Source organism: Erpetoichthys calabaricus, chromosome 6 (assembly GCF_900747795.2).
Source record: "Erpetoichthys calabaricus chromosome 6, fErpCal1.3, whole genome shotgun sequence".
Classification (NCBI taxonomy): domain Eukaryota; kingdom Metazoa; phylum Chordata; class Cladistia; order Polypteriformes; family Polypteridae; genus Erpetoichthys; species Erpetoichthys calabaricus.
The window spans coordinates 68,088,142-68,113,318 of NC_041399.2; the positions used below are offsets into that span (position 1 = coordinate 68,088,142).

At 36.7% G+C, this 25,177-nt stretch overlaps 1 protein-coding gene across 5 annotated transcripts in view; it reads left to right on the forward strand.

The window, feature by feature from the left end:
- The window catches only part of osbpl1a (oxysterol binding protein-like 1A), a 226,803-nt gene that overhangs the window by 100,033 nt on the left and 101,593 nt on the right, over nucleotides 1-25,177 (forward strand). For all 5 annotated transcript variants that reach the window (XM_028803652.2, XM_028803651.2, XM_051928916.1 and 2 more), the window contains one exon: nucleotides 2,634-2,740. In XM_028803652.2, coding sequence (XP_028659485.1) covers nucleotides 2,634-2,740 — 107 coding nt within the window. The remainder of the gene's footprint in view (nucleotides 1-2,633; nucleotides 2,741-25,177) is intronic.

The window sequence follows — 25,177 nt, forward strand, 5'->3', positions numbered from 1 at the left end:
CATTTAGGATCTAACATAGCCTTTAAAGTTTTACTTTTTGCCTTTGCCACATGTTTCTAAGACTGCAATAAATATGTTTTTACAACTGAATTTTTCACACTATCTCTCCATCCAAACATCCATCCATGGATGCATTATCCTAACCTGCTCATCCAGGGCAGGGTCGTGGGGGAGCTGGAGACTTTTCAAGCAATCATAGGGTGCTAGGTAGGTATACTTCCTGGACAGAGTGCCATATAAACACACATTTGGGTCAATCATCGTCAGTTCACCCGGCCTGCACATCTTTGGAATTTGGGAGAAAACCAGAACACTGTGAAGAAATGGAGAGAGCATGCAAACTCCAAGTAGGGAGCACCAGGGACATGAAGCATGATGATCTTAGTGTGAGGGAGCAACAGTACCACTGTGCCACCATACTGCCCTTTAGTATGCTTCAAAAAGGACACTTTATTTGTAACGGTATTCAGTATCAGCCTCTAATTTCTGATTGAAAATACTATGGCCCATTGTGAGAGAGAACTCTCCTAGTTCAGTGGTTTTTGAACTGGGAGTTGCATCTCTCTAGAAGGTTTTAGCATGCTTGAAGGGGAGTTTTGGGACAGATCTATAAAATAAACACTGCTTTGACGTTATTATTTTTATATTACCTGCACCAAAGGATGTACAGTATTTCACAGCATTAATGTCGTGATTGTCCAAAATCAGACATATTTTGATATGCAAATTTACAATAATAATAACTCACCCCTGCTGTATTTTTGCATCTTGCACATACTATCTGTCTCTCCACCTTACCCAATTGTCAAATCCATCCACAGACACATACAAACCTTAAATTGGGCAAAAGGGGAAAAAAATGTTTAAACGTTGGAAAAGGTTGTATTTGGCTTAACTCTTAATCCTCACTTAACTTCCAGAGCCAAACAGTTGTTAAAGCACTGTAAGGCAGCATAAGAGCCTGTGATGCAACAAGAACATTGACAAGTTTCTAGTATGGGTTCGTGGCTCTTTTGCAGTGTCCAGAGCGACTTGATTTAGACAAAAGATTAGAAAGGTAGATAGCTCAATGAAATGTAACACGATAACACTCAGATATTGATTATTGTAACAGACAGACAACAAGCAGCAGGGTGTTTTAACTGTAGAGGAATTAGTCCCATAAATGAAGCAGTGCCCTGGATCCCCTTTCTTGCCTATATATTTCTCTGTCTGCCTGTGACCAGAATATTCTAGCATATAAACGTATTTTATACATGACATTGCAGTCTGCCTTGTTTGTAGTTTGTTTCTGGATGTTTCTAGTTAATAAGAGCTGTCTTGTAGCTTACAAATCCATCGTAAATGTTTAAGTATTCATACAGTAGTACAAGTCCCAGCCTCCCACACCCTTTTTGTCATCCACAGTGCAACACTTACTTAGAACTGCCCTCTTTCATTATATAGGAGAATGCCAAGCAAGCTCTTTGTTTCTATGTAATCCCAATCCTGTATTTTTAAATAATGCCCTTTAGGCTCATACTGTATATGTATTTAAAAAAAAGTTTAAGAATTACCTTTATACTGTATTCTGGATTCTAGTAGATTTCCAGATAGATATATTTCCAGGTTTTATATACTGTCTGGAACATCAAGCCCAAACATTCTGCAGGTAAACCCAATTATTATAATTTACTGTATACATACTGTACAATTTTATTCTTTCAATCATTACTCAGATTTATTATTTATATGGCAGGATAGATGCATTAGCAAGCTGAAGTTACTGCTTTGAATTTGTGAAATATGTCAGACAGCCTCCTTTTACAAACTTCAAAGTTGATAATAAAAGCTAGATCTATGTCAACACATCTCAAGACCTGTAGCAAGCTGTATGACGTTGTCACTTGTGCATCTGTCTGTCTAATAACTGAAAACTCAAATGTATCATCTCCTTGCGCATTTGACTTCAGAGCTTCTTTCCTGGCACACTTTTCTTATACTGTACAGCAATTTAAACCAATAGGTTTGTGGAAATGCTTTTAAAAAGATCTTGCTTTAGCAATAGATATTATATCTTACTAATTAGATAAACATGATTTGTGTCATTTAATATTAATAATAACAAAGCAAACAAACAATAATCGCTTCTATATATTCAAATTTTCTCGGGTCAACTTTCAATGAAGATGACAATTACATAGTGTTGTTACTTTGAAGTACTACTTTGGCTATACATTTTAACAGGTTATGTTGGAAGGTTCCTGTTCAGAATGCAATTCAGTGTAGTCAATTTATTCCAAAGTTAGGCTAATAAAAATTATATATGTAATTGATTAACTATGACTTGGATTTTTTTTTTTCAAATCACAGATAGCCTGTAATGTATTCCATAATGTAAAAGCAAAAGTGTTCTGCAATTTTGAGGAGTCTTTATAAGAACTAAGCCCAAACTAACATATTAGATTTAATCCTGTCATTTGATAGTTGATCATTTTGGACTATATTTTACAACAATTCTAGTTAAAAAAAAAAATGGGATACGTTTTAATGTTAGAATGTTTTGTGATTGTTTTAATGAGATACATTTTCTGTTGGCCTTGTTAGTTATGGAGTGCATTATATAAATTAATTTTTTATTTTATTCCTTCCAGGTTTGCCAGTCACAGTACTATTAAAGCTGAAAAATCTTGCTGACCTTTCAACAGAGACTTGTGCAGCACTTAACAAATGCCTTATGCTTTTCACCAGACAGGAAGGGGTTTGTATGGCACAATTTTTAAATCCATTAGTTTTGCACTTTCAGATATGTTTTTTTTTTTTCTTGTTCTTTATTTCGCCTTATACAATTTCTTGTATTAGGAATTTGTTAGTTTTCGAATACCCCTTGAGGTCAGAGCGCAGGGTCAGCCATTGTACAGCGCCCCTGGAGCAATTACAGGTTAAGGGTCTTGCTCAAGGGCCCAGCAGAGTAGGATCTTTTTTGGCAGTGATGGCGGTTCGAACCGGCAACCTTATGGATACCAGCGCAGATCCTTAGCCTCAGAGCCACCACTCCATCATGCAAAATATTTTTTTCCTCAAAGGAGTGTTTGGTGACAAAATGCATGTAAGACATAATTTTAATAATATAAATGATTTGCTACATGGAGTGTTGATCTAAAGGGGGATATATTGGCATGATGTAAATGAAAATATAATCAGGACTACTTGTACTTTTTAGTCGTTTATAGGAATGCAGTAATTACTGCAACCTTTAGTTACCTGCCAGAGGGTGTATGCAAATTAAAATAACTCCGACAAATGACAGTTATAAAGAGTTAAGAGGCAGTATAAATCACCTGCATTGCACACCCAAAATCCTGTCTTTTTTACTTTTACAACTCAATTTACATACTGCTTAATTATGTTTCTGTTGTACATTTTGCTTGCATTTTTATCTTTTTTTTTTTTTTTTTTGAGCATTGTGTTTCCTTTTGCCTGGTACAGTTTACATACAGAACATGAACTAAACATCATATAGAAAGCACATATTAAAAAGGACTGGTAAATTCTGGGGGCAGAGTGGCCATCAGGGACCCTGGGAGAGTGACATTTCTGAGTCAGTCAAGCTGTTATGCACACCCTTTCAAATTATTATAAATAAACAATATAAATAATAAATAAATAAAACATGTATTTAGTAAATCCATAAAAAGACAGCCCCTCCCCAAATGGTATAATCCCATTTTGTGCTCAGTTATCTATTCTAGGAAAAATGAGGTGACCCCTCCCCAAATGGCACAACCCCAAACATTGAATCCATCTGTCCATCCATCCACTTAACTCACTCACTACATTTAACCATTTTGCAATGGAAACCAAAGGTAAAAGAAAAAAGAAAGGTAAACAAGAATTTAGGCAACGTGTAGCCTATTAAGAAAGGGAAAAAGAATTTTAATGAATTTATGATGCAAGTCTTGAGCAACCAAAGCGCTACCTGCAATGAATTGTCAGGGAGAACAAAATGCTGCAAAAAAGGATAGCAATAGGTATGTGCAACATGTTTGTGCTGTGGTGTTATGATAGTATGTAGGTTTGTGGGTGTTTTTCAGCATTATAGAAAATTATCTGACTAGTATGATATGCTATTGAAACTGCAGGATATGAAGAAATTGTCGATGGATGGATATTCAATAATACATTACAGCTATACAGGCAACACATATTCTTTATTGCAAAGTTAGAATTTGCCATGTTGCATAGTAGTACGCACTTCATAGCAGTAGTTCTATTAATAATTTGTTATAAAGATGAGACTGGCCCAGTGGGAAATGAGGAAGTTAGTTCAACTGCAGGATCCATGCCAGAAACAAGAGAGGATTGTACTTCTAGGTACGTGACAGAGATGAAAACAGCTGAGGAGAGTAAAGGAAGAGATACCCAGGCAGATTAAAGCAATAAAGAGAAGGCTGCTACAAACGTTGAATTTTTACATCCCCAGTCCAAAGATCTTCTGTTTTTTCTACTCTCACCTCCAACAATCTCTTAAGACCGAGCATGTTGTACTCCCTGTTTAGCCATGACTGTGTGGCTAAATACAGCTCCAATACCTTCATAAAGTTCTCTGAAGATACTACCATCATTGGCTTGATCACAGATAATGATGAGACAGCTTATCAAGAGGAGATTAGGGGTCCTATCACCGTGGTATCAGGACAATAACCTCTCTCTGATTGTCAGCAAGAGTAAGGAGATGATCACTAATTTCAGGAAGCAGCAGGTGAATCAAACCCCCATTTACACTGAGGGTGTAGCTATGGAAAACAGCAATATTAAATATCTGGGAGTTCCCTTCAGGTTGACAGAACACACTACAGCAGTCACCAAAAAAGCCCATTAACAATTTTACTTTCTCGCACTTTTAAGGAAGGCCCAAATGTCTCCTGCAACCATCATCAATTTTTATAAATGTACTGTAGAGTAACATCTTGACAGGCTGCATGGTGTGCTGGTATGACAGCACTTCAGCTAGGGATTGCAAGCTATTGAAGAGGGTGGTGAAAACAGCACAGATCTTCACTGGCACACAGATACCATCTCTGCAGGTGTATTGACCAAGCACAGTCTGAGAAAGGCAAAATGAATTATAAAGGACTCCAGTCTTCCTGCTTGGATATTATTCTCCCACCTTCCATCAGGCAGGCACTTTAGAACTATTAACACAAGAACTGTGAGATTTAAGAACAGTTTCAACCTGCAGGTAATAAGACTGCTTAACTGTCATACAGTATGGGATAAACTGTCTGTAATCAAGTGAGACAATTAATTGCAACCTGTTCTGTGATTCTTGTGTACATAATGTTGTGTCTAGTTTTATTTACAATGATTATTATTAGATTTAAGTTGAATTTTTTTCTTGATGTTTTATGTTTATTATTTGTCTGTAAGGAACATTACACAAGTTAGAATTTCATTGTACATGTGACAATAAAACAAAACACCTTGACCTTGTTAATGTGATGAAACTGATTGTAAAGCATGGCCTTCGCTATCGAAGGTACAAAGCTAAAGTATCTGTATATAAAAGACAATACTCTTGACCATAGCAACTTGTTACACCAGCATCTACACGAATGCATTGAATCAAGTAAGAAACAGCTAATTTAGGAGTTGTGTGTATCTTTTCTTTTTTTGGCAGTTACCATGGTGGCCTAGTAACTTTAAAGGGAGTGGGGGTTGGCTAGTCTGTCATGTCACGTCACTTCAGGACTGAAGGACAGTCCCACTCCTGGTTAATTCCATATACTCTCAACTATAAGGTTTAATCCACTGTTCCATAGCCAGAACAAAATCTACTCCTTATGGAAATGTATTTTATCAGCTGTGCAATGTCTCTCTGTTCTATTGCTCCAGAACAGGCCTTTTCAGGGATGCTAAATAGTCTGGTCCACCAATAACAGGATCTCATCCACCCTCCAACCTTGAAGCTTATAGAGCTTTTTAAACACTGCAGTGACCGTGGCCAAAGAAATGGACTCAAAACCATACAATGTTTATGGCACTGCTTGCTTTGAGGAGGATGTATATGATGCATTTCTCAAAGTGCTTTTGTTACACTCATGAAAACATTTCCCAGTTAACCAGAGCATTTCCTCATCCTAGCTGAGAAAAGCCTTGGTGATACTACCATCCTCATTGTGAAATAGCTTATTAAAACTCATAAACATATGGGATTTTGCTTCAGCTACTGCTGCACCTACTTCCTTCTCAGTCTTTTGGTATGTCTCCATCACCTCCAGAGATCCACTTGCTAAATTGCATGGAAGAACTCTTTTTACTCAACAGTCTGCCTCATCACTGTTATCCACAAATGGGTCCTAGGGTTCCTTCCATAACAGGCACCACTCTTTGTTGCCTCCATTTCGGTGACATTGAACATTGCTGGAAAATCCTCAAGACCAAAATCAAAAAAACTGTTTATTTTGTTTATTCTAATTAAGACTTAGGGATTAGAGTATACAGTACATTTGGTTCAAAAACAGATTTACATAAGGTGGAAAATAAGAAACCCCATTTCTCTCTGTTAATTTCCATTTCTGCATCTCAAGACAGAAAATTTCCAGGGGAGTAAATGTTGCATCTTGTGCCTGCTGATCATCATTTAGTGCTTTAAACAATTTGAGATTTACATTATGCATTAATCAATTTTAAAACTTGTTTAATTCATTTCATGATTGTATAATTTAATGTAAATTATACTCTTCATCCATTCCTCATGCTTAAAATGGGCTGCTCGATTAACTGGTATTGTCCTTTAAATTATTGTGCAAATAAAGGTTCAAATTCACCACCTTCTACCAGTTGTCTCTTTACAAGATTTTCCCATTTAACTGTTTGTACAGTAAGGCATATTGTTTAAATGTGTCATGCTTACTTGCATCCTTTTTCAATTCAAATGCCAATTTAGAATAAGCAGTTCATAAGCTTTCTGTCATTGACTACTGCTTTTAATATGTATTAGGTACTGTTGAGTGGAGGGAATACGCTTCTGTATAGTGAAAGACTTGGGTAAAGCTTTTTTGTAAACTGATAGTTGTCTAGCAGTTCACATCTGGGCATCAACAATAATGTTAATAACAGCATCAGGAAATGACTCTTCGAGGTGGCTCCATGCCCCTAGTCCTAAAGAGTGCCGTGGAGGAATAAGAACTCCAAGGTTGAGCACACAGCCACCCTCCTTTTTAAAATGACTGGATATCACAAAAATGTTTTAGGTTTTTTTACTCTTTTTTTTTTTTTTCTTCTTCTTCTTCCTAAAATAATATGGATACACTGTTTTGAAACGTATGTAATCTCAAGATGCAGATCAATACTTGATAACACTCTTAGCATGAAAATGTACATATTCAGTAAGTTATAATGCTTTTGTTTTCACGTTTGTAGTTTTTACAATTTTATTTTAAAAATACTTTACTTTAGATATATACCGTGATTGTGAAGAAGTTACTTTGTCTTGAAAAATACCAAATTTATCCTTTAATATTCCCAAGTAAGATGGCTGTAGTGAAAATGTGGCAATGTATTAAAAGAATACTAATACTAGAATACCAATGATGTCCTTATGGAGTGGAGTGGTAATTTTAAATTCAGCCAAAAAATTGTGGAGTAGCAAGGCAGACATAGAACTAATAAAGACCAACATAAAATTGATTGAGCTGGCAACAGTTCTAATCTGTAATTATCAATATCACTTTAGAAATTATAACCATTGTCTTTGAATTACTGAATATAGATGGGAATGAAAAGGGAATCAAAAGATGTTATTCTTACAGACAATAAAACAATATAAAATAAAGATTATTCTGCTGCTCGTAATACACATTTTAATATGTAAGAAATGAATATCTTAAATATTTTAGATTAATATTGGACAATTTTTTTTCTATGATAAGAGAATGTTATAGTCATGAAAAATTTTTCATATCATTTAATTAGTGTTGATAATTACTATTCTGCCTATATTTTTGTACTAGCTGTGTTACCCGGCTTTTCATTGGTTAATCGGATGTATCAGAAGTACTTCGTAAGTAAGTATTTTTCTGTATACAATATTTGTATTTTTCTTCTTTTTTTTTTTTAAAGCAATGGATAATATTATTAAATCACTTGATCTGTCAACTATTGAACATGCCACATACAGTCCTTGGTGTTCTGGTGTGAAAGAGGTTGTAGCTAAACTCCGTTTTAAAGTAGTATTCAGTAATGTTACAAATGTGATTTAAAGATGATTCATTCAAAGGTAAACACTGCTAAAAATGTTGACTTTCCCATTAGTGTCAAAGTCTAAAATTAGTACTGCCTCATTATACAGTGGATTTGAATACTTTAAATGTCTACCAAAAAAAAGTTACTAATTACTATTACTCATTCAAAAGCACCATGCTGTTTTCTTCTTGCCACATTCTGAAAAATAGCATCTCCATCAGGTATAGAAAAAAAATCATGTTTTATTTTGTCCAATCGTGGTTTGGCTTCATTGGACAATTTTCAGCGCTTAACATTAATAGTTGATTGGCATTGCAAACATAATGATGATATTCAGGTGGACAACAGTGTTGATGTTTTTCAAAAATGAAAGGCTATGCACTGATTTAAAAAAAAAAAAAAAAAAAATGTAGTGAATTTTGTTTATCTCAGATTTATTCTCACATGTGAAAGATTCCCAGTCCGAGGAAGCAATCAACAATGCTGTATGATGTTTTCCCTTTTTCTAACGACGTTGTTTTCAACAAGGGTGCTCGCCATGCTTGACCACTTTTCCAATTGCGCTCGATTCACAAAGGGGGGATCTACCCCATCCCCTTAACCCCCCAATGCTGTTTGTGAGTCATTAAGGGACTTAAATAGGGTCTCAAGACTGAAAATGTTGAAAAATACTGCTCTGAGATAAAAGCTGTAATCCAGCAAGGTAATGAATGAAATTGTCATCCCAATTGTTATAAGTACAGGAGAAAATGTGGGACATGGCGCATTAGAACGTCCCATTAGCTAAAGCAGTATTAGTGACAAATATCAAGAAATAAAAAAGGTGTGTGTTAATTTTGCTTTTTCTACAATGTTGTCAAATTTCATTCAAATCCTTCATGGCATTTTTGAGATATTGGGGTATTTAGTTTTTGTATCGTGGGTGTGGGGGTTATTCATCCCTAAATATTAATATATTAAAATGTGTTTTCTTAGTGGATACCTACTGTCTTAAGTATACCATACTGCCAGATTCCGGCAACTTAATTAAATGGAAAATTAATATTTTTGTTCAGTCAGTGAGTCAACTATAGACTGTGTGTGTGTGTATGTGTATATATATATATATATATATATATAAAGTTTGGATGGTCAAACTGGCAAACTGAAGACTGGCCTGTACATGTGCCTACTTGAGCAGGGGGACCTTGTGGGCGCTGCAAGATTTCAATCCATTATGGCACAGTGTGTTACCAATGGTGTTCTTGGTGACTGTGGTACCAACTACCTTAAGATTACATGGGAGGACATTGATTGTTAATAGTTTTGGGCTGATCCCTCACCTTTCTCATGATCATCCTCACCCCATGAGGCAAGATCTTGCATGGAGCTCCAGACTGAGGGCGAAAAATGGCCATTTTATATTTCTTCCATTTCTGAATAATCAAACCAACCGTTGTTACCTTCTCACCAAGCTTCTTGCTGAAGGTCTTGTAGCCTATTCCAGCCTTGTGCAGGTCTACAATCTTGTCCCTGATGTCCTTTGACAGCTCTTTGGTCTTGTCCATGGTGGTGGAGAGGTTGGAATGGAAGAAATTGCTTCTGTGGACAGGTGTGCTTTATACACATAAAGAGTTGAGATCAGATGTATCTGTAATTTATTGATTGATTGTAATCTGTGTGCCAATCTGTGGGAGCCAGAATTCTGGGTGGGTTGTAGGAGATCAACTACTTACTTCTCTCAATGATATGGAAATCAATTTATAATTTCTATGTAATGTGTTTTTTCTGGATTTTTGGTTGATAATCTGTCTCTCTCCATTAAAATGAAACTGCCATAAAAATTAGAGGCTGTTCATTTCTTTGTGGGTGAGCAACCTTACAAATTCAGCAGGGGACCAAATACAGGTAAAATTCTGTTACAATGAATATCTTTACAACAAAATTTTCATTACAACGAAGTATTTTTATGGTCCCGACAGTTTCCCCATATGACACGAGTCTATAGAAATCTTGTGACTACGAAATACATTCAGCAGATACTTTCATTACAACAAAGTACCCAAAAGACCTTAAAATGCCTGAATGAATCATCCACAGAGTAGTTAGTTCTGTGGTCGCAGATCAGTTGTGCACAACGATCCCCAAACAGAAACATTAGCTTCACACTTACTCACCACTAGCTCACATTACCCACATACCTCTTGTCACACACATGCAATTAGGAGACCACTAAAGGGCCTGTAATATTACACCAGACCAGGGGGTGGCAGAGTGTGCTGACTATCTCTCTGTTTCTTGCAGACCATTCCCGGGAAATCTCACCCGGCTCTGGCACCTCTGATGATATCACTTCCGGTTCCGGGACCTCTGATCACTCCACTTCCAGTTCCCGCCTAGATGACATCATTTCCTTCCCCAGCCCTTAAAACCACCATCTTACCTCCAAATATTTAGTTCTGTTTTGGACTCAGTCTTGTGAACATCATCTCTGTTCAAATATTTCAAAACTTTTGCAGCTGGGAAATAATATACGGGTGGCTGCCCCAAACCTTTATGATGTCTGGAGACTCATTCTTATCACAGTGGTGTAGTCGGCAGGATGGTGGTTCCTGAAAGAAAACGGGACAGGACCAAAGAATTAATCGGGTGAGAAAGTACTGGGGCCAAGTTTCCTGGTGGGGGTTCGTTCGGGGGACAGGAGTAACTTGGTGCAGGCTCCGTTTCCTAAATACGAAATTGGGCTAGTATTTTCTCAAAGGAAGAATATGGATGAGATTTACAGATGTGCATTGGTTCCTATGGAGGAAACGAAGGGGGCTCATTATGTTCTCTCGGAGGAAAGACTTGAGCCGCCCATTGGGGTTAAGATCCCAGATAAATATGGGCTTTCCCCAGGCCAACAGGCAAGGATCTTAAAAAACTGGGAGTTAGATCAAGAGCGATCTACCCGGGACAGGCCTCTGGGAACAAACATCCCATTGGCTAAGGCCGTTTGAACTGACAGCATTTCAAATAGTGCAGCAGTTTGACTGTTTTTTGTTGTTAAAAGGACTCCCCAAAAATGTTGCCCAGCTGTCCTGGGGAGAATTCCACAGCATGGAGGAGCTTATAAAGCTCCTGGAAAATCCTAAATCAGCCTCAACAATCTGAGGGAGCAGAATGGTCCTCTAGAGGATTCCGTGGGGATTACGTCACACAAACTAGGTCTCTTTCTTATAAACCGGAGCCTGTTCCAAAGTTCCCGGGCCTCAGGGTGGACAGACTGCTGGGGGACGGGGAGAGGTGGTTTATGTGCACTTGTCAACTCCCTAACGCTAACACATACAGGAGTGATAATAGTTAATGGATATAAAGTAGAAGCCCTCCTCGATACCGGTAGTAACACATTGTTGCTCACCAATGTACTACCGCGACAGTGGATAAAAATAACGACCACTATTACCTGTGCACATGGGGAAACCCGTAAATATAAAACTGCCTGATGTTTCATTAGCTATAGAGGATCGATGAAAAAAATCACCGTGGCGGTCCTTCAGCATCCACCTTTCGCTGTGATTCTCGAGCAGGACTGGTCGGATAATAAAAGCAGTGTATCAATTACTACTCCCGAAAAAAACTTCGGCCTAGCTATAGATGGGGATGACTCGACTCCAGCTGTCTCCACACCTTGTAAACCGCTGGTGGCGAAAGATACAGAAGACCAAGAGGCAGACGGGGACATTCCTGGGCCGTTGCAGGTGGACACGTCCTCAACCCATGCCTTGACGAGCCGGGAGGAATCCCCGCCCCTTGAGGTCAGACCAGACCCTCTCTCTGAAATACACTTTCAGTTCAGAGAAACGCCGGCTTCTTTCATAAGGGAGCAGTGGAATGATGACTCCCTGAAACATGCTAAAAATGCAGCAGTACAGTAGCCAACGCACTCATCAGCTCATGCCACAGTGTCCTCACTTTTTGATAGAAAACAACCTATTATATCGAATATCTGAGCATGAGGGGGAGGTGAGAAAGCTGTTGTTAATCCCACAAATTTACCGGCAGCAAGTTTGTGAATTAGCACACGCCCACCTCCTAGGAGGCCATTTGGGCACCGAAAAAACATTAGAGCAGATTAAGCTCCGATTTTTTTGCCCGGAAATTAATGAGGAGGTTTGCCGTTTTTGTGTCTCTTGTCTAGACTGTCAATTACGGCAAATTCCTAGGAGGGACCGAGCTCCTCTCGTTCCCCTTCCCCTGATTGATGTTCCCTTTGAGAGAATTGGGGTCGACATTGTAGGACCCTTAGAGCCCTCAGCTCGAGGACATAAATATATATTAGTCCTTGTTGATTATGCTACTTGATATCCTGAGGCTGTTCCCCTCGGATATGTTCAGGGAAGTTGCCAAGTTACTTAAAATAAAGCACTTAAAGGCCGCGGTGTATCATCCTCAAACCGACGGTCTGGTGGAGAGATTTAAACAGACTCTCAAGCAAATGCTTCGCAGGGTAGTCAGCGAGGATGGGAGGAACTGGGTTAAGGGGGGGACTTGTCACACACGTGCGATTAGGAGACCGCTAAAGGGCCTGGGGAACTGTAATACTACACCAGATCAGGGCGTGGCAGAGTGTGCTGACTGTCTTTCTTAGTTTCTTGCTGACCATTCCTGGGAAATCTCACCAGGTTCCGGTACCTCTGATGACGTCACTTCCGGTTCCAGCCTAGATTACATCATTTCCTTCCCTAGCCCTTAAAACCGCCATCTTACCTCCAAATATTCAGTTCTGTTTTGGACTCAGTCTTGTGAACATCTCTGTTCAAATATTTCAAAGCTTTTGCAGCTGGGAAATAATATACGGGTGGCTGTCCCAAGCCTTTATGATGTCTGGAGACTCATTCTTATCACACTCTATATGATCAACTGTACAACTTTAGGCATCCTGTGTTGTGAATTGGTGTCATGTCCTTTGTTGGTTCCTGCATATTGCTACCTGTTTACACTTTGCTTTCTTGGCATTATCCCAGATATATTAAACAAGAAAATGGATGACTGCAAAATTATGTTAAGTGTTGGCTTTTAAATTGTGAATAATCACAGCTTTTAATTTCTAAGGTTTCAATAAGAGTTTTCCTGAAATTTGATAAAAACTGCTACCTAGATTTTTTTTTTCCAGACTGAGCTTTTGTTTAACTAAAGTAATGCCTTTATATTTTAACATTTGTGGATGTAAACAATGAAATGGAAAACTTTGCTTAAGAAACATAAATTATTGTATAATCAGAACAACTAATTTAAATATACCTCTATAAGTTAATTATTACTTTTGCAGGATTTTATTTATTTGTACATACACCTGATCTAGCATATATAATTTTAGCTTGTTGGTTATCTACTGGAAATGTTAAGTGTGAAAGTTCCAGAAATGAGGCTTTGCATACGTGAAACAAAATCATGAATATTTATAAGGCAATTTGGTATCTTAGCACAAATCACTTTGCAGGATTTCAGTTATATTTAGAAGAACTGTAATCACTGCTTCTGGATATTTAGTGCAAATCATGAGTTGACATGATTGTATAATTTAAAGTGGTGAAAGGTTCAAAATGATGGCTTTGATACAAATTACTCAATGTGCTTGTTGCATATGTAAAGAAGTGAGCACTTTCATGTAGTTTTATATTAGATCATGTTAATTTGTTATATTTAATTATAGAGGACAGTAGTATCATTTTTTTATTTGTTTTTAATGATAAACACCAAACTGTCTGGTCCAAGACAGGATGACCTTTTTATCATGCCAAGGTCAGTAATTAGTAGTTTAAAATATGTCTAATTTCAGTTCTAACATTAATACAGTGCACATATTTTGGAATCTGAAATTTCCACTTTAGGGATAATCAAACACCAAAATGTCTGTGAAATGTTATTTCACTCTGTCTCATCACTGAGGCAGCTTTCTGGTTGCTTTCTTTTTGTTCTGAGATATGCTCCACCCCCAGCAGAGTACACCTGTTCTATGAAAGGTTTCATCCTTAACACTGAAGAACTGCAGCAATCCCTAACTAGGCAGGAGCTGATGGGGTAGGGATTGTGCTTTTATTTTGCTGAGGTTTGCAGTCAGCTGAGGCAGCTGCACACCCATACATTCAGTCTCACACAGGAGAAAACGAGAGAGAGAGAGAGCGAGAGGAGATATAGCGGTTATAAGGACAATAGCTTTTACATGCTGCTCAAACCAAATGCTGTGTGAAAACAAAGGAGGACATTACGCAAAAGGTAGATGACAAACTGCTGACATATTTCCTCTTTTACATTGCTGATTTACATTAATTTTTATGCATAGTTTTTACATAGGATTTAAAGTGATTGGTGGTAAACAAGGCATTCTGTGTGACAGAAAGCAGTTTTACATTGCTCAGCAAGCAAGATGTGTTTTGCTTTTGTACCTGATTGTAATATATATTGTACCTTAATTTTTTCATGTTAGTGTTTTTGTGTTCATTTAAGTAATCAACAGCACATGTTTAAATTTGTGAAATCTGATATTTTATACAGTTGATAAAATGTGTTTGTGCATGTGTGTGTGTTTGCATGTGCCTTTCTTCTGTGTAAAATGTATTATGTAATCAGCTCCAACAAATCTGTGGCTTACATTATGACATTTTTTTTTAGTAATTTAATAGGTACTGAGGGATATACTGTGTATATAAATAAATTTGTTGTATCCAAAGCATAAGGCTTTCACAGTAGCAGCTTGGGTTAGCAGTCTGCTGTTTTTGTTTTTATGTTAGTTCCCAATGATTTCCTTTGGGATTATTACTGAAAGAGTTTATCTGAATACATCTCACCACAGTAAATCCAGAGTATCAAAAACGTGTAGCTGTTTGAAAACCATTTTTAATATAGGAATTAGAATTTTGTTTTTTTAAGATTTTTTTTTTTATCTGCACCAACCATACACTTGTTCAGTGTTTATTAAAAATGTTTATTCACCAGTACAAAAAATAATCTTTACAAAATTGAGGATTATCTTTGGTCTTAATGTTTCATTATCTGGAAAAGCTGATCTTTATCTCACTCCTCTAAGTAAGATAACACCTTTCTAGAAGAACGTATTCTTATGTATATCTATCTATTCAGTGCATTCTTTGTAAGAATATAGACTTTTATCAATTAAACATTGAATTTAGTTTTAAATATCATATACAGTATGCTAGGCTTGTAAATATGAAGTCATTAAGCAATACTTGTTTGCCCTGGAAGTCTCAAGAGGCTAAGAAAAAGAGATTGATATTTGAGATTTGGTTGGTGAATTAATTAAGTATAATTGTGCCTGTGGTTTCCCTAGGAAGCTGTATTTTTATTTTATAGGTCATCCTTTATTTTCTAATCTTGGATAAAGGTTTAGAGTAAACAATATAATTTCAGATATGAAATGTTTTACTTATACCTTGCTCATTGCAATGTTTACAAGATGTTTGTGTGATCAAAGTTTTGTTGCTACATTTATAGTCACTGTTTATATTATTTTGAACTAATGAGGTTACAGAGGAAATTCTTTGCTGAATTTATTCAGTTATGGTTAATGTAGCACTGAAACACAATTAATATTTTAAAACTAGTTCACGTTGCATGGTGCCAAAAATAGAAAGAAATTTCCATAGAATAGATTAAGGGTATCTGGCCCTGAGTGCTGGGAATGGTGCTCCCCATTTTTGCTCCTGGAACTGATGTACTAGCTACACTAAAAATAATTTTACATACAAAATAAAAATACTAATATATAATGCATTTAACACATCTTAATATTAGACAGTGGACTGTACTGTGGCATTGTAGTTAGTCTGGTCCACTCCAGGGATTAGGTTGAGTTCGTTTCACTGACAATATGGAATGTGGATGTCCAGTCAGTGCTTAATTAGGTATCTTCGGGTATGCTGGTTTCGTTACACAAATATGAGGTGCCTATATTAGATTGATGACTGTGCGTTAACTCAGAATAAACAAATGTGGAAGTGCAGCCTGTGATTGGCAGGAAGCCTGACCAGCTTTGATTGCTGTGCCTAATTTTGATTTCAGAGGTGATTTGTTGTAATTTGCCTGCTTTTTTCTTAATTTAACAGTTCTCTACTCTCCATGCTAGTTTTAAGTCAAGGAATTCCAAATCTGGATTAAAATGCATCAAGGAAAAGCAAAATGTAATTTTACATTTTCATATTTTTTAAATGTGTGCATAGTTAGTACAAAGCACTTAGCTGATAAGAAACACTAGGCAGTGAATTGTCGCAATACATAAAGTAAGCTCATCAGAAATAAGGGGTAAAGTTCAAAATGTGATAGTATTATATAATGCTAAAGTATACATAGGCAGAAGTTTTGATGAGTAACAGTGTTTATCTATGCTTCTTATTCACTTTTTCATCTCATATACAAATGGATTGACTATATTGTACCAACACCATTTCAGCTGAAGTGCATGGCACAGAACCTACTGGAACATTCTGCTGTCTTTTTTATTTGTATAATTTTTTGATACAGAGAGGGAACATCTAAATAATACATTTTTTCTTGTGTACACTAAAATTAACCTGAAGTCTGATGAATAGGAAGTGTTGTGTTCTGGCTTTTTTGTGAAAATACTTACAATTTTTGTGCTTGTGGTTTGAAGCAATTTTGTAATTTTCAGGCAGTGGTGTCTGAAAGGGGAGGATTAGGTCATTTGCATAGTGAGAATGAGTGCAGAAATCCGAGACAGTTGAGAATTTGTGACCATTTACAATTGGTTAGTAAGTGATTGTTGAAGCAATGTGCCTATGATGCTAGTCTCTGTGGGTTTTTTTTTTTTTTGTGCCTCGAATTAAGCATACAATGAGTGCTATAGAACTACAAGCAGCTCTTGATCCAGGAGTTTTGAGACACAGGCAACAGTTCTCAGATTGATCAGAATGTTTTCTGATAAAGATGAAATTGTTCCTCCACCACCGAATTGGGGAAAATACTGTAGAAAAGCATACCAGCATACCAGAACATCCACTTTTTATAACACCAGTAGGTTTCTGTTTCTGCTTATGTTCCTCTATTTCAGTTTTCCTCTTTTTCGTTGGAGTAGTAAAATCAATTGGTCATACTGTATCTGAGGCCAAATTCAAGGTGCATAACACAGTTAGTTTAGTTATTTTCAATGTCTTGTTTCATAAAACTTATTCTGTGTGGAAATGGGTGCTTTATGAAATTCTGACAGCAATTTGGTATAATAAAATACTTAAAAGGTAATATACATGTGAAAAGATACAGTATATCATCATCCATTCATCTACCCATCTAATATATCAGAATTATTTGTAAAACTCAGAATATATGTTTATTTTTTTAGAGCTGGTAGTATTATTTGAAATAAACTCCACAGATTGCATAGTTTTGTTTTGTTTTTTTAAATATTGCTTATATCCCTTGGTGTTGCATGACAAAAAATAACTCACTGTATTACTTTTAAACCTACAAGAAGAGCTTAGCACCTCAAATGATATACTGTATATAATAGGATTTGCTTGAATTAATTTCTGCTTCAAAGCAGTTTAGATGTCCTACAGTGTATTCAATATTAGAAGCATATATGGTTTCTATCACATATCACATTTTTCTAAAGAATCTTAAGTGATTGTCTGAAAGGTTAGCAATAAATAGCAATAAATTATCAAATTTGCTCTTTATTATAAAATTGTTTGCAAACCTCCTTTCAAGAGTACAGTTTTGATACTGCAACTTTATGTTAAATAACCAATGTTTTCTCAGTAATTTTAATGTGTTTTGGATTGCCTCCAGATGACAGCTGGGAAATAGCTAATTTTTGCAAATTTTATTGTAAAAGGTTTCATAACTAAGCTAATGTACATCTAACTGTTTTTAATAATTTGGATTACTGTCTGTTTTATCTCATTGCTGTCTTGGAGATTGTAGTAGGAGGCTATACATACATATATACATTCATACTGTAAGTAAACCGGTATCTTGCAGACATTCCTCAAACGAGACTTTTTATGTTTAGTCCACTCATTATACAGTAAGTGACAGAGCTGGATGTTCTTGAATACTTTCAGGGCATCTGGATATCCTTTGGTTCTTTAAATGCCTTTCCAGGAATCAGGTGCAGTTACAGCTGTTGACTTGAGTTAGCATTACACTTGTACATTTATGGATTGATTCTTGACTGCCAGTTGTACAATCTTCATAAAAAGTATAGGGGGTATACTTTGCTCTTATGAGTTACAATTAAGAGAAAATAGATTTTACTAGCAGAATAAATATGTAGCCAAAGACTGTATGATAAGAAGCTGATTTGCATCCTTGATTGGAAATTGTCTGTTTTCTTAAATTATAAGTTCTTTTTCTCCCTTATTTGATTTTGTTAATCAATGTTCATGCTACAGTTTTATTGGAATAGAATCAGTGTGAACGTTCATTTTATAAGCTCCTTAGATGTTTGCTTTTCAATTGAGGTTGTATGATTAAAGCATGCTGATTCACTCTACAGTTTACAAGGTCGGGTTAGCCGCAGTAACACGCCATTAGAAAACGCTATGCAGGTGTGTAATGACTTTGTCTTTAAGGAAAGTGTTGGGCAAGAGCTATAAAGAATGACTAAAGAAACTATCGGCTAGCCCAAAGTAAAGAAAAGATTAGATTTAATAATATTTGAAATTATGATTGTAATAAGTTGATTGATTCTGTTATTTTAAAATGTGTTTTTCAACAAGGATACAGGACACAGATGGCAGCTGATTAAGGGTAAATTAACTTGAATATTCACAAATAATTTTCATGTGGGAAGTTACATGAAATGAACAGATTATTTAAGAGTTTAGGTGGAATTGCAAAAAAAGACCAGCAGTACAGGAAGCTATGAAGAGAGAGGCAATGTATGCCCTACTATGGTAGGCTACATGGACATTTAATCCAGTTGATGACAATTTAAAATGATATAAAGTTCATCCAGCAGACTTCTTTCACTTAGGCATTGAATAACACCAATGAAAACTAGAGGAAGCACTTCTTAACACACAGGGTTGTAAAAATCTGGACTGAATTATATACTGTATTTGGACAAATTATAACATTTCTTATTTTCTGGTGTTCTCTTTTAATTTCTTCGCTCATATTGTTGTTGCCAGCTTAGGTCCAGTAGGCTACCGCCTACTAGGAAAATGAGGCTGGATCTGCTAACGAGTTTGCACGCATTTTGTGTGAGGAACTTGCAGACTTGGGTGTGATTACTGATCTGAATATGATGTGGGAGACCTTCTGTGACAAAACCCTGAAGGTTACCGAGGGTTCTATTGGTGTTTCATCTCGCAGGGCACCCTGAATATCATCGAGAGGAGCCGCAGCGCACAGCTTGATGGCAACTCTGGTTTGTATGGTGAACTGAGAAGGATGGCTGCAAGGGCTCTGAGGGCAGATAAGGAGAAGTTTGTTAAAGGAATCTGTGAGCAAGTGAAACACCATCTATGGTTTAGTGACCCACATCCTGCTTACAGAGGAATCAAAGCATTACACACATCCAAATCTGTTCCTCAGAGGGTCGCAGTAAGGGCAGCTAATGGAACAGTCCTTTTGGATGATAGTGCATTTGTGACCTGCTGGGCTGGTTACTTTGAGCAGCTGTTTAAAGCTGCCCTCCAGCTAGGATGTTGGATATCTCCAGGTCCACGGTTCTTGAGGCTGATCCTCCTATTAGCTGTGAACCACTGAATCTCTTTCAGACTTCACAGGTAGTGAACCAGCTGAGGGTAGGGAAGGCTGCAGGGATCTATGGTATCTGGGGTGAACTTCTCTAGTCTGGTGATAAGGCTCTTCTTCTGGCATTGCAAGCAATCTTTGCTTCCATTTGGGATATAGGCGTCATCCCAGCTGACTGGAAAACAAGACTTGTCGTCCTTATCTGGAAAGGGAAGGGTGATCACCTGGATTGTGGTAACTACAGGGGATAGCACTGCTCTCTGTGCCAGGTAAGATCCTTGCTAGGGTCATCCCCAATAGGATCTGTGATCACTTGCACATCTGCCATCAACTGGAGCAGTCTCTGGTTGTTGTTGTTGCTTACAATGAAATCAACTTGAGCTGCTTAAAGTTTTTGTTAATTAACCCCTTAAAATTCATTTAAGGGATAAATGCAAGGCTTGATTACTGTCTGAAAAACCTTCCTCTGATATGTTCTGATAAATTCAAGAGTACATCTGCTTCAGTATTGTCAGAATAACTACAGCTGTGTGGAAGATAACGGAAAAAGAAAGTGGTACAATTGTCATATAAATACATGTCAAATAGAGTTGATGGTAAAGAAGCTCTTGTTTATTGTGAACATTTAAATGTTGTCTGTATGAGACTGAAAAGGCAATTCAAATATACAGTATACCCTTGATGTACCCCAGATGTAGGAAACAGTAAGTTAATAACATACAGTAGATAATCTAAATGAAATGTAAAATATTAAACTATTGAAGTGTTATTTTTAAATGTAGCCATTCCCTGCAGTGTCTGCTAAAATTTCAATAAATGTATTTAATAAGTTAAGAGCTTGTCTTTCAATAAAGGTCTTTTTTTAACTAAGTTCAGGACAATTAATTTACATTTCAGAGCATAAAATTAGCATGCTTCATTTTACCGTCTACTTTTTGTTTACTTTCATAAAAGATGCAATTCTTGTCCATTGCACAGTTTTGTTGTATACAGTTAAATATTTTAAGCAATAATGTAAATATTTAGTGTATCCTTAGTAAGCACAATTACATTTAAGAACCTGTACATACTATGCAGTAATTACAGAAAAAGTATGGATAAAAGACGTACTATAAACACAAAGCATAATGCTGAAACATACACAAAAATTATTGGTTGTCACACCTAATACACACTGTGTAATTGTTAGAACAAACACCTTTTCTCTTATCATTACAGTGTGATAATTGTAGGCAGGTACATATCATATAGCATCAACGTATTGATTATACAAAGGATCAGTTGTTCAGCTTTCAGTGCAACGTATTTAATAATAACAATGAGCCTTGCAATATAAAAATGCAGTCTATAAACATTTTAGGAATCATTCTTAACTTGTGCATCTGCTAATATTTGCATGTGCATAGACTAAGAAGCCACCAACATAATACAACCTGATTCAGAATGCTATAATGTTATTCTTTGTGTTTTGTATCAATAGAAACTTAGTATCACAGTCTGTAGCACACAGTGTACAGTATATCAGTAGAAGCATCATAAGCTATATTGGAGGGAAGAGAATGTTCTATGAAACACATTTTAATTTAGTACAATATTAAAATGCAATATTTTAATACAATTTAATAAATTCTTGTTTATTATGGCTCTGGAGACTTTTGACATGTTGTGTGTTGGTTAGACACACAGTACATGTTGGAGCACTCTGTACTTGACACAGTACCACAACTACTACAACATTATTTGAATGTTTGAGCATAGAAAACTCATCCATTCCTGCACGTTGCACAAGTGTGTTGCATGGAACATTCTTTTCTGTCCAATATAGCATGTGATGTGTTTGCAGTAAGTGCCATACACTGTTATATAAAGCTTCTACTGATGTAGAGCCTGAAAACTCTTAAAGAAATAGGCAGAAATATAGTATATTGCCTGAAGAAGATGCACAAGTAGCTCTCATAGACTAAGTGAAATCCATTAATCATTTATATATTCATTTTTTTTCCAAAGTAAGACAATATTCCAATAAAATGAGATGAATGAAGAACAAGCTGGGTAATATATTGTGCAAAATTTAAAAGAATATTTGATTTTTTTTTATTTAATTAGAGAGTGTAAGACTGACTTTGCCAAAATCAACTTAATAAAGTAACTGTTATCAAAGAAGTTTTCACAGAAGCAGGATTAAAAAAAATGATTAAAAAAAAAGACAAAATCTGCAGTACACTGATTATGCGTCATTTTTAAATTTATTTTCTAAATAAAGGACGTAATGTTTGTATGACAATGTTATTTGATGCAGTATGTTTGGTGGAAAGAGAAACATAAAAGAAACAGTTGTTCTTTATAATGTAATTCTGTGCAATGTTTGGGGGGAAAAAGTTTACTTGGTTATATAATCATTGACTTTTTAAAAGGAAAAATAATTCACCGTATACCTCACACCATAATATCTGTTTACCTATAGTATTTAAATAATGTCAGTTACTGTGGCTTTGCCTGCCATTTTCCACTATGGGTCTGAATATGTCAACTGGCTATGTCCAGATTTTGTGTTGGCTTGAGTTTGTTTATGTTTAACTGTTTAAATCATTTTGCTTTTTAGTCTTTGTTTCCATTGATATGTTTGTGTATGTATGTAAATATTTCAAGTGTGGAATATGAGCCGGACACAGACAGGCAGACACGTTACATTTACCCCACACACATTTATTGAGGTTTTCCATAGTAGAAATTCAGCTCAACAAGCCCCAATACCCCAAAATTCTGGCCAACACAATGCCTTTTCTTCAGGCCGCCTCCTTCTCTCCTCCAGAGACCTCGTCCACTCTGTTCTCCCGACTCAAGTCATCCTCTGAAGGGAGGCGGCCCCTTTAAATAAGCACCCGGATGTGCTCCAGGTGTGTTCCCGGCAATCCCCCAACGACACGCCCCAGTGTGGCGGAAGTGCCGGCTGTCTCCCCGGAAGCACTCCGGGTGCCCTGATTTTCTTCCCCCCAGAGGTCCAGGGTCCTTCAGGTATTGGGGTGACCACGGGCCCCTACAGGGTCGAGCTTCCCAGCTCTGTACCCGTGGGTCCCAGGGCGGTCGCCTCCTCGAGGTCTGGAGGAGGCACAAGCCCTCCTCCGGTCTTCTAGGGTGTCCCGGCTGGGTACCACCCCCATCCGGGTACCACACAAGGTACTGTACTGTGATTTTGTTATAGTTTATTATGTGTAAGCACTTGGAGCCTGTCTTCAGTGAAAAGAAAAATTCAAGAATAAACTAAAATGAGTTGAACATCATAGTTTTTTACAATGTGATTTAGAAATTGTGTTTTCTGTATAAAAAAACACACACACTGTATCTAGTGTTCCCAGTGGCCCTTTCTGACGTGATGGTATAACTTTAGCTGAGAGTGTAAATAGTTGCTTGGAAATGCTGGAAACTCTTAGATCTTGTAAGGCAACAGTTATTTAGAAGCAACAGAAAATTGGTCTTTCTCGGTTGAAACTAAAGGTTGGGTGATTATTTGAATGCTGTCTTTGAGCCTTGTATTTGGCATTCTTCTAGTGTTGAATTGCATTATACTTTTATTTTACAAAGATGGCATATTCAGTGTGGTCGTTTTGTTCCATTGTTTAAGCCCAGTTTGCTTTGTGGCTGATGTGTCTTCTGTGTGGAGCTTCACAATATGTTGCATTTGTTGCACAGCTATCCACTTGGAACTTTTTTTCTTTTCTTCTGTAGTGCACGATATGCCATTAGGTGATTTATAGCATTGAACTAGTCTTGTGATACTGTTTCCAGGTGTACACTTTAGCATACCCTACCATAGGCTTGTGTCTCATTCAGGTTTGGTCCCTGCCTTATCGCCACTGCCCCTCTACCTCAGACTCCACTTAGAATGCTACTGGTTTATAAAATGATTGTATAAAGTAAGTTGTTATTTTACACAGGTGTAAGTGGTCTGGCTGATTTGTCTGTTTTTATTTGGATTGAATTACGCATTTTAAAATATTTTATAATTAATCATTTTAATGTGTATTCAATAAATATATTTTGCTTTGATACATCTATCTGTACACATTGTGTCTGTATGTGTGTAACCAACCCGTATGAGTATTTAGTATTTCAAATAGGAGGTGTCACTGAAACACAGAAGTAAAAATATTTTATGTAGATCATCACAGGAAAGCTTCAAAGCAGTAATAATTATGTTGAAAGAATACCTTATCTTACTAAATAAATATTGTAAAGGGAAAATTAAAAGATGTTATTTTATTCCGTCTTTTTCATTGATCCAATATGCCAACATTTTGCAAAGGAGCTTTATAGATACAAAGGTTTAGATGTTTCCTGGTAGGATTGAAAGGCTTAATTCTCTGGGGCAAAGTGAGGCTAACAAAGTTCCACAGCAGACAGTGTCTATTGGTCTATGCATTACCTTCCATTATAAATGTAAATCTTTTTTTCCCCTAAATTGCAGGGTGTACGGTATTTCAAAATGTGTGCAGAAAAGGGACGCAGGGTAACATATTGGAAGTTCACATATTAGTTATTGGGGAGCAATGCTCCAGCTAAAGTGTTTGTGTTTACTTCTGACATTAAATTGTCACAGTGTAAATGAGTATGTCAAGTAATGCAATGTAATGGGTCACATACAGTCTGCTGTCTTTTGACCAATACAGTCTACAAACCAGTAATGAGCAGAGTTAATTCACAAAGTATTAGATAAGAGGGTTTTGAGGTGCATTTTATATCAAAAAAATTTGATGGATGCCCAACATACATTCTAACTCACCTATTCAATTCAGACTTGAGCGGAGACAAAGCCAGAATTGTATCAGATATACATTTAATTATGCCAGTGAGTGTGTTTTGATCATGTCCTCATTTACTAGAGAATTGCTATCTGGGATCTGAGCTACCAGTCTCAAAACAGCCTGTCTGAGTTGCTAAGCTTAAGAAATATTCAGCACATTATTTTCAAAAAGCACCTATTGGAACTGCACAATTCCCCTAGGATCACTCCACAATGCTCAGGAAGTTTCCGATCTCTTAAGCTTCATGATTTTTAGAGCTTGGACATGATTATACTGTAAATGGAAGGAGGGATACCAAATTTTGAGCTAAACAGAGATTAATTTATTTCAGGTTTCTACAAAACAATGTTATCATTGACATGAACACTATTTTATTGTTAAGCTTGCAATAACAGTATAATAGCATACTACTTTCATGTTTTGCAATGAATGCGACAGCCCATTGAATCCCA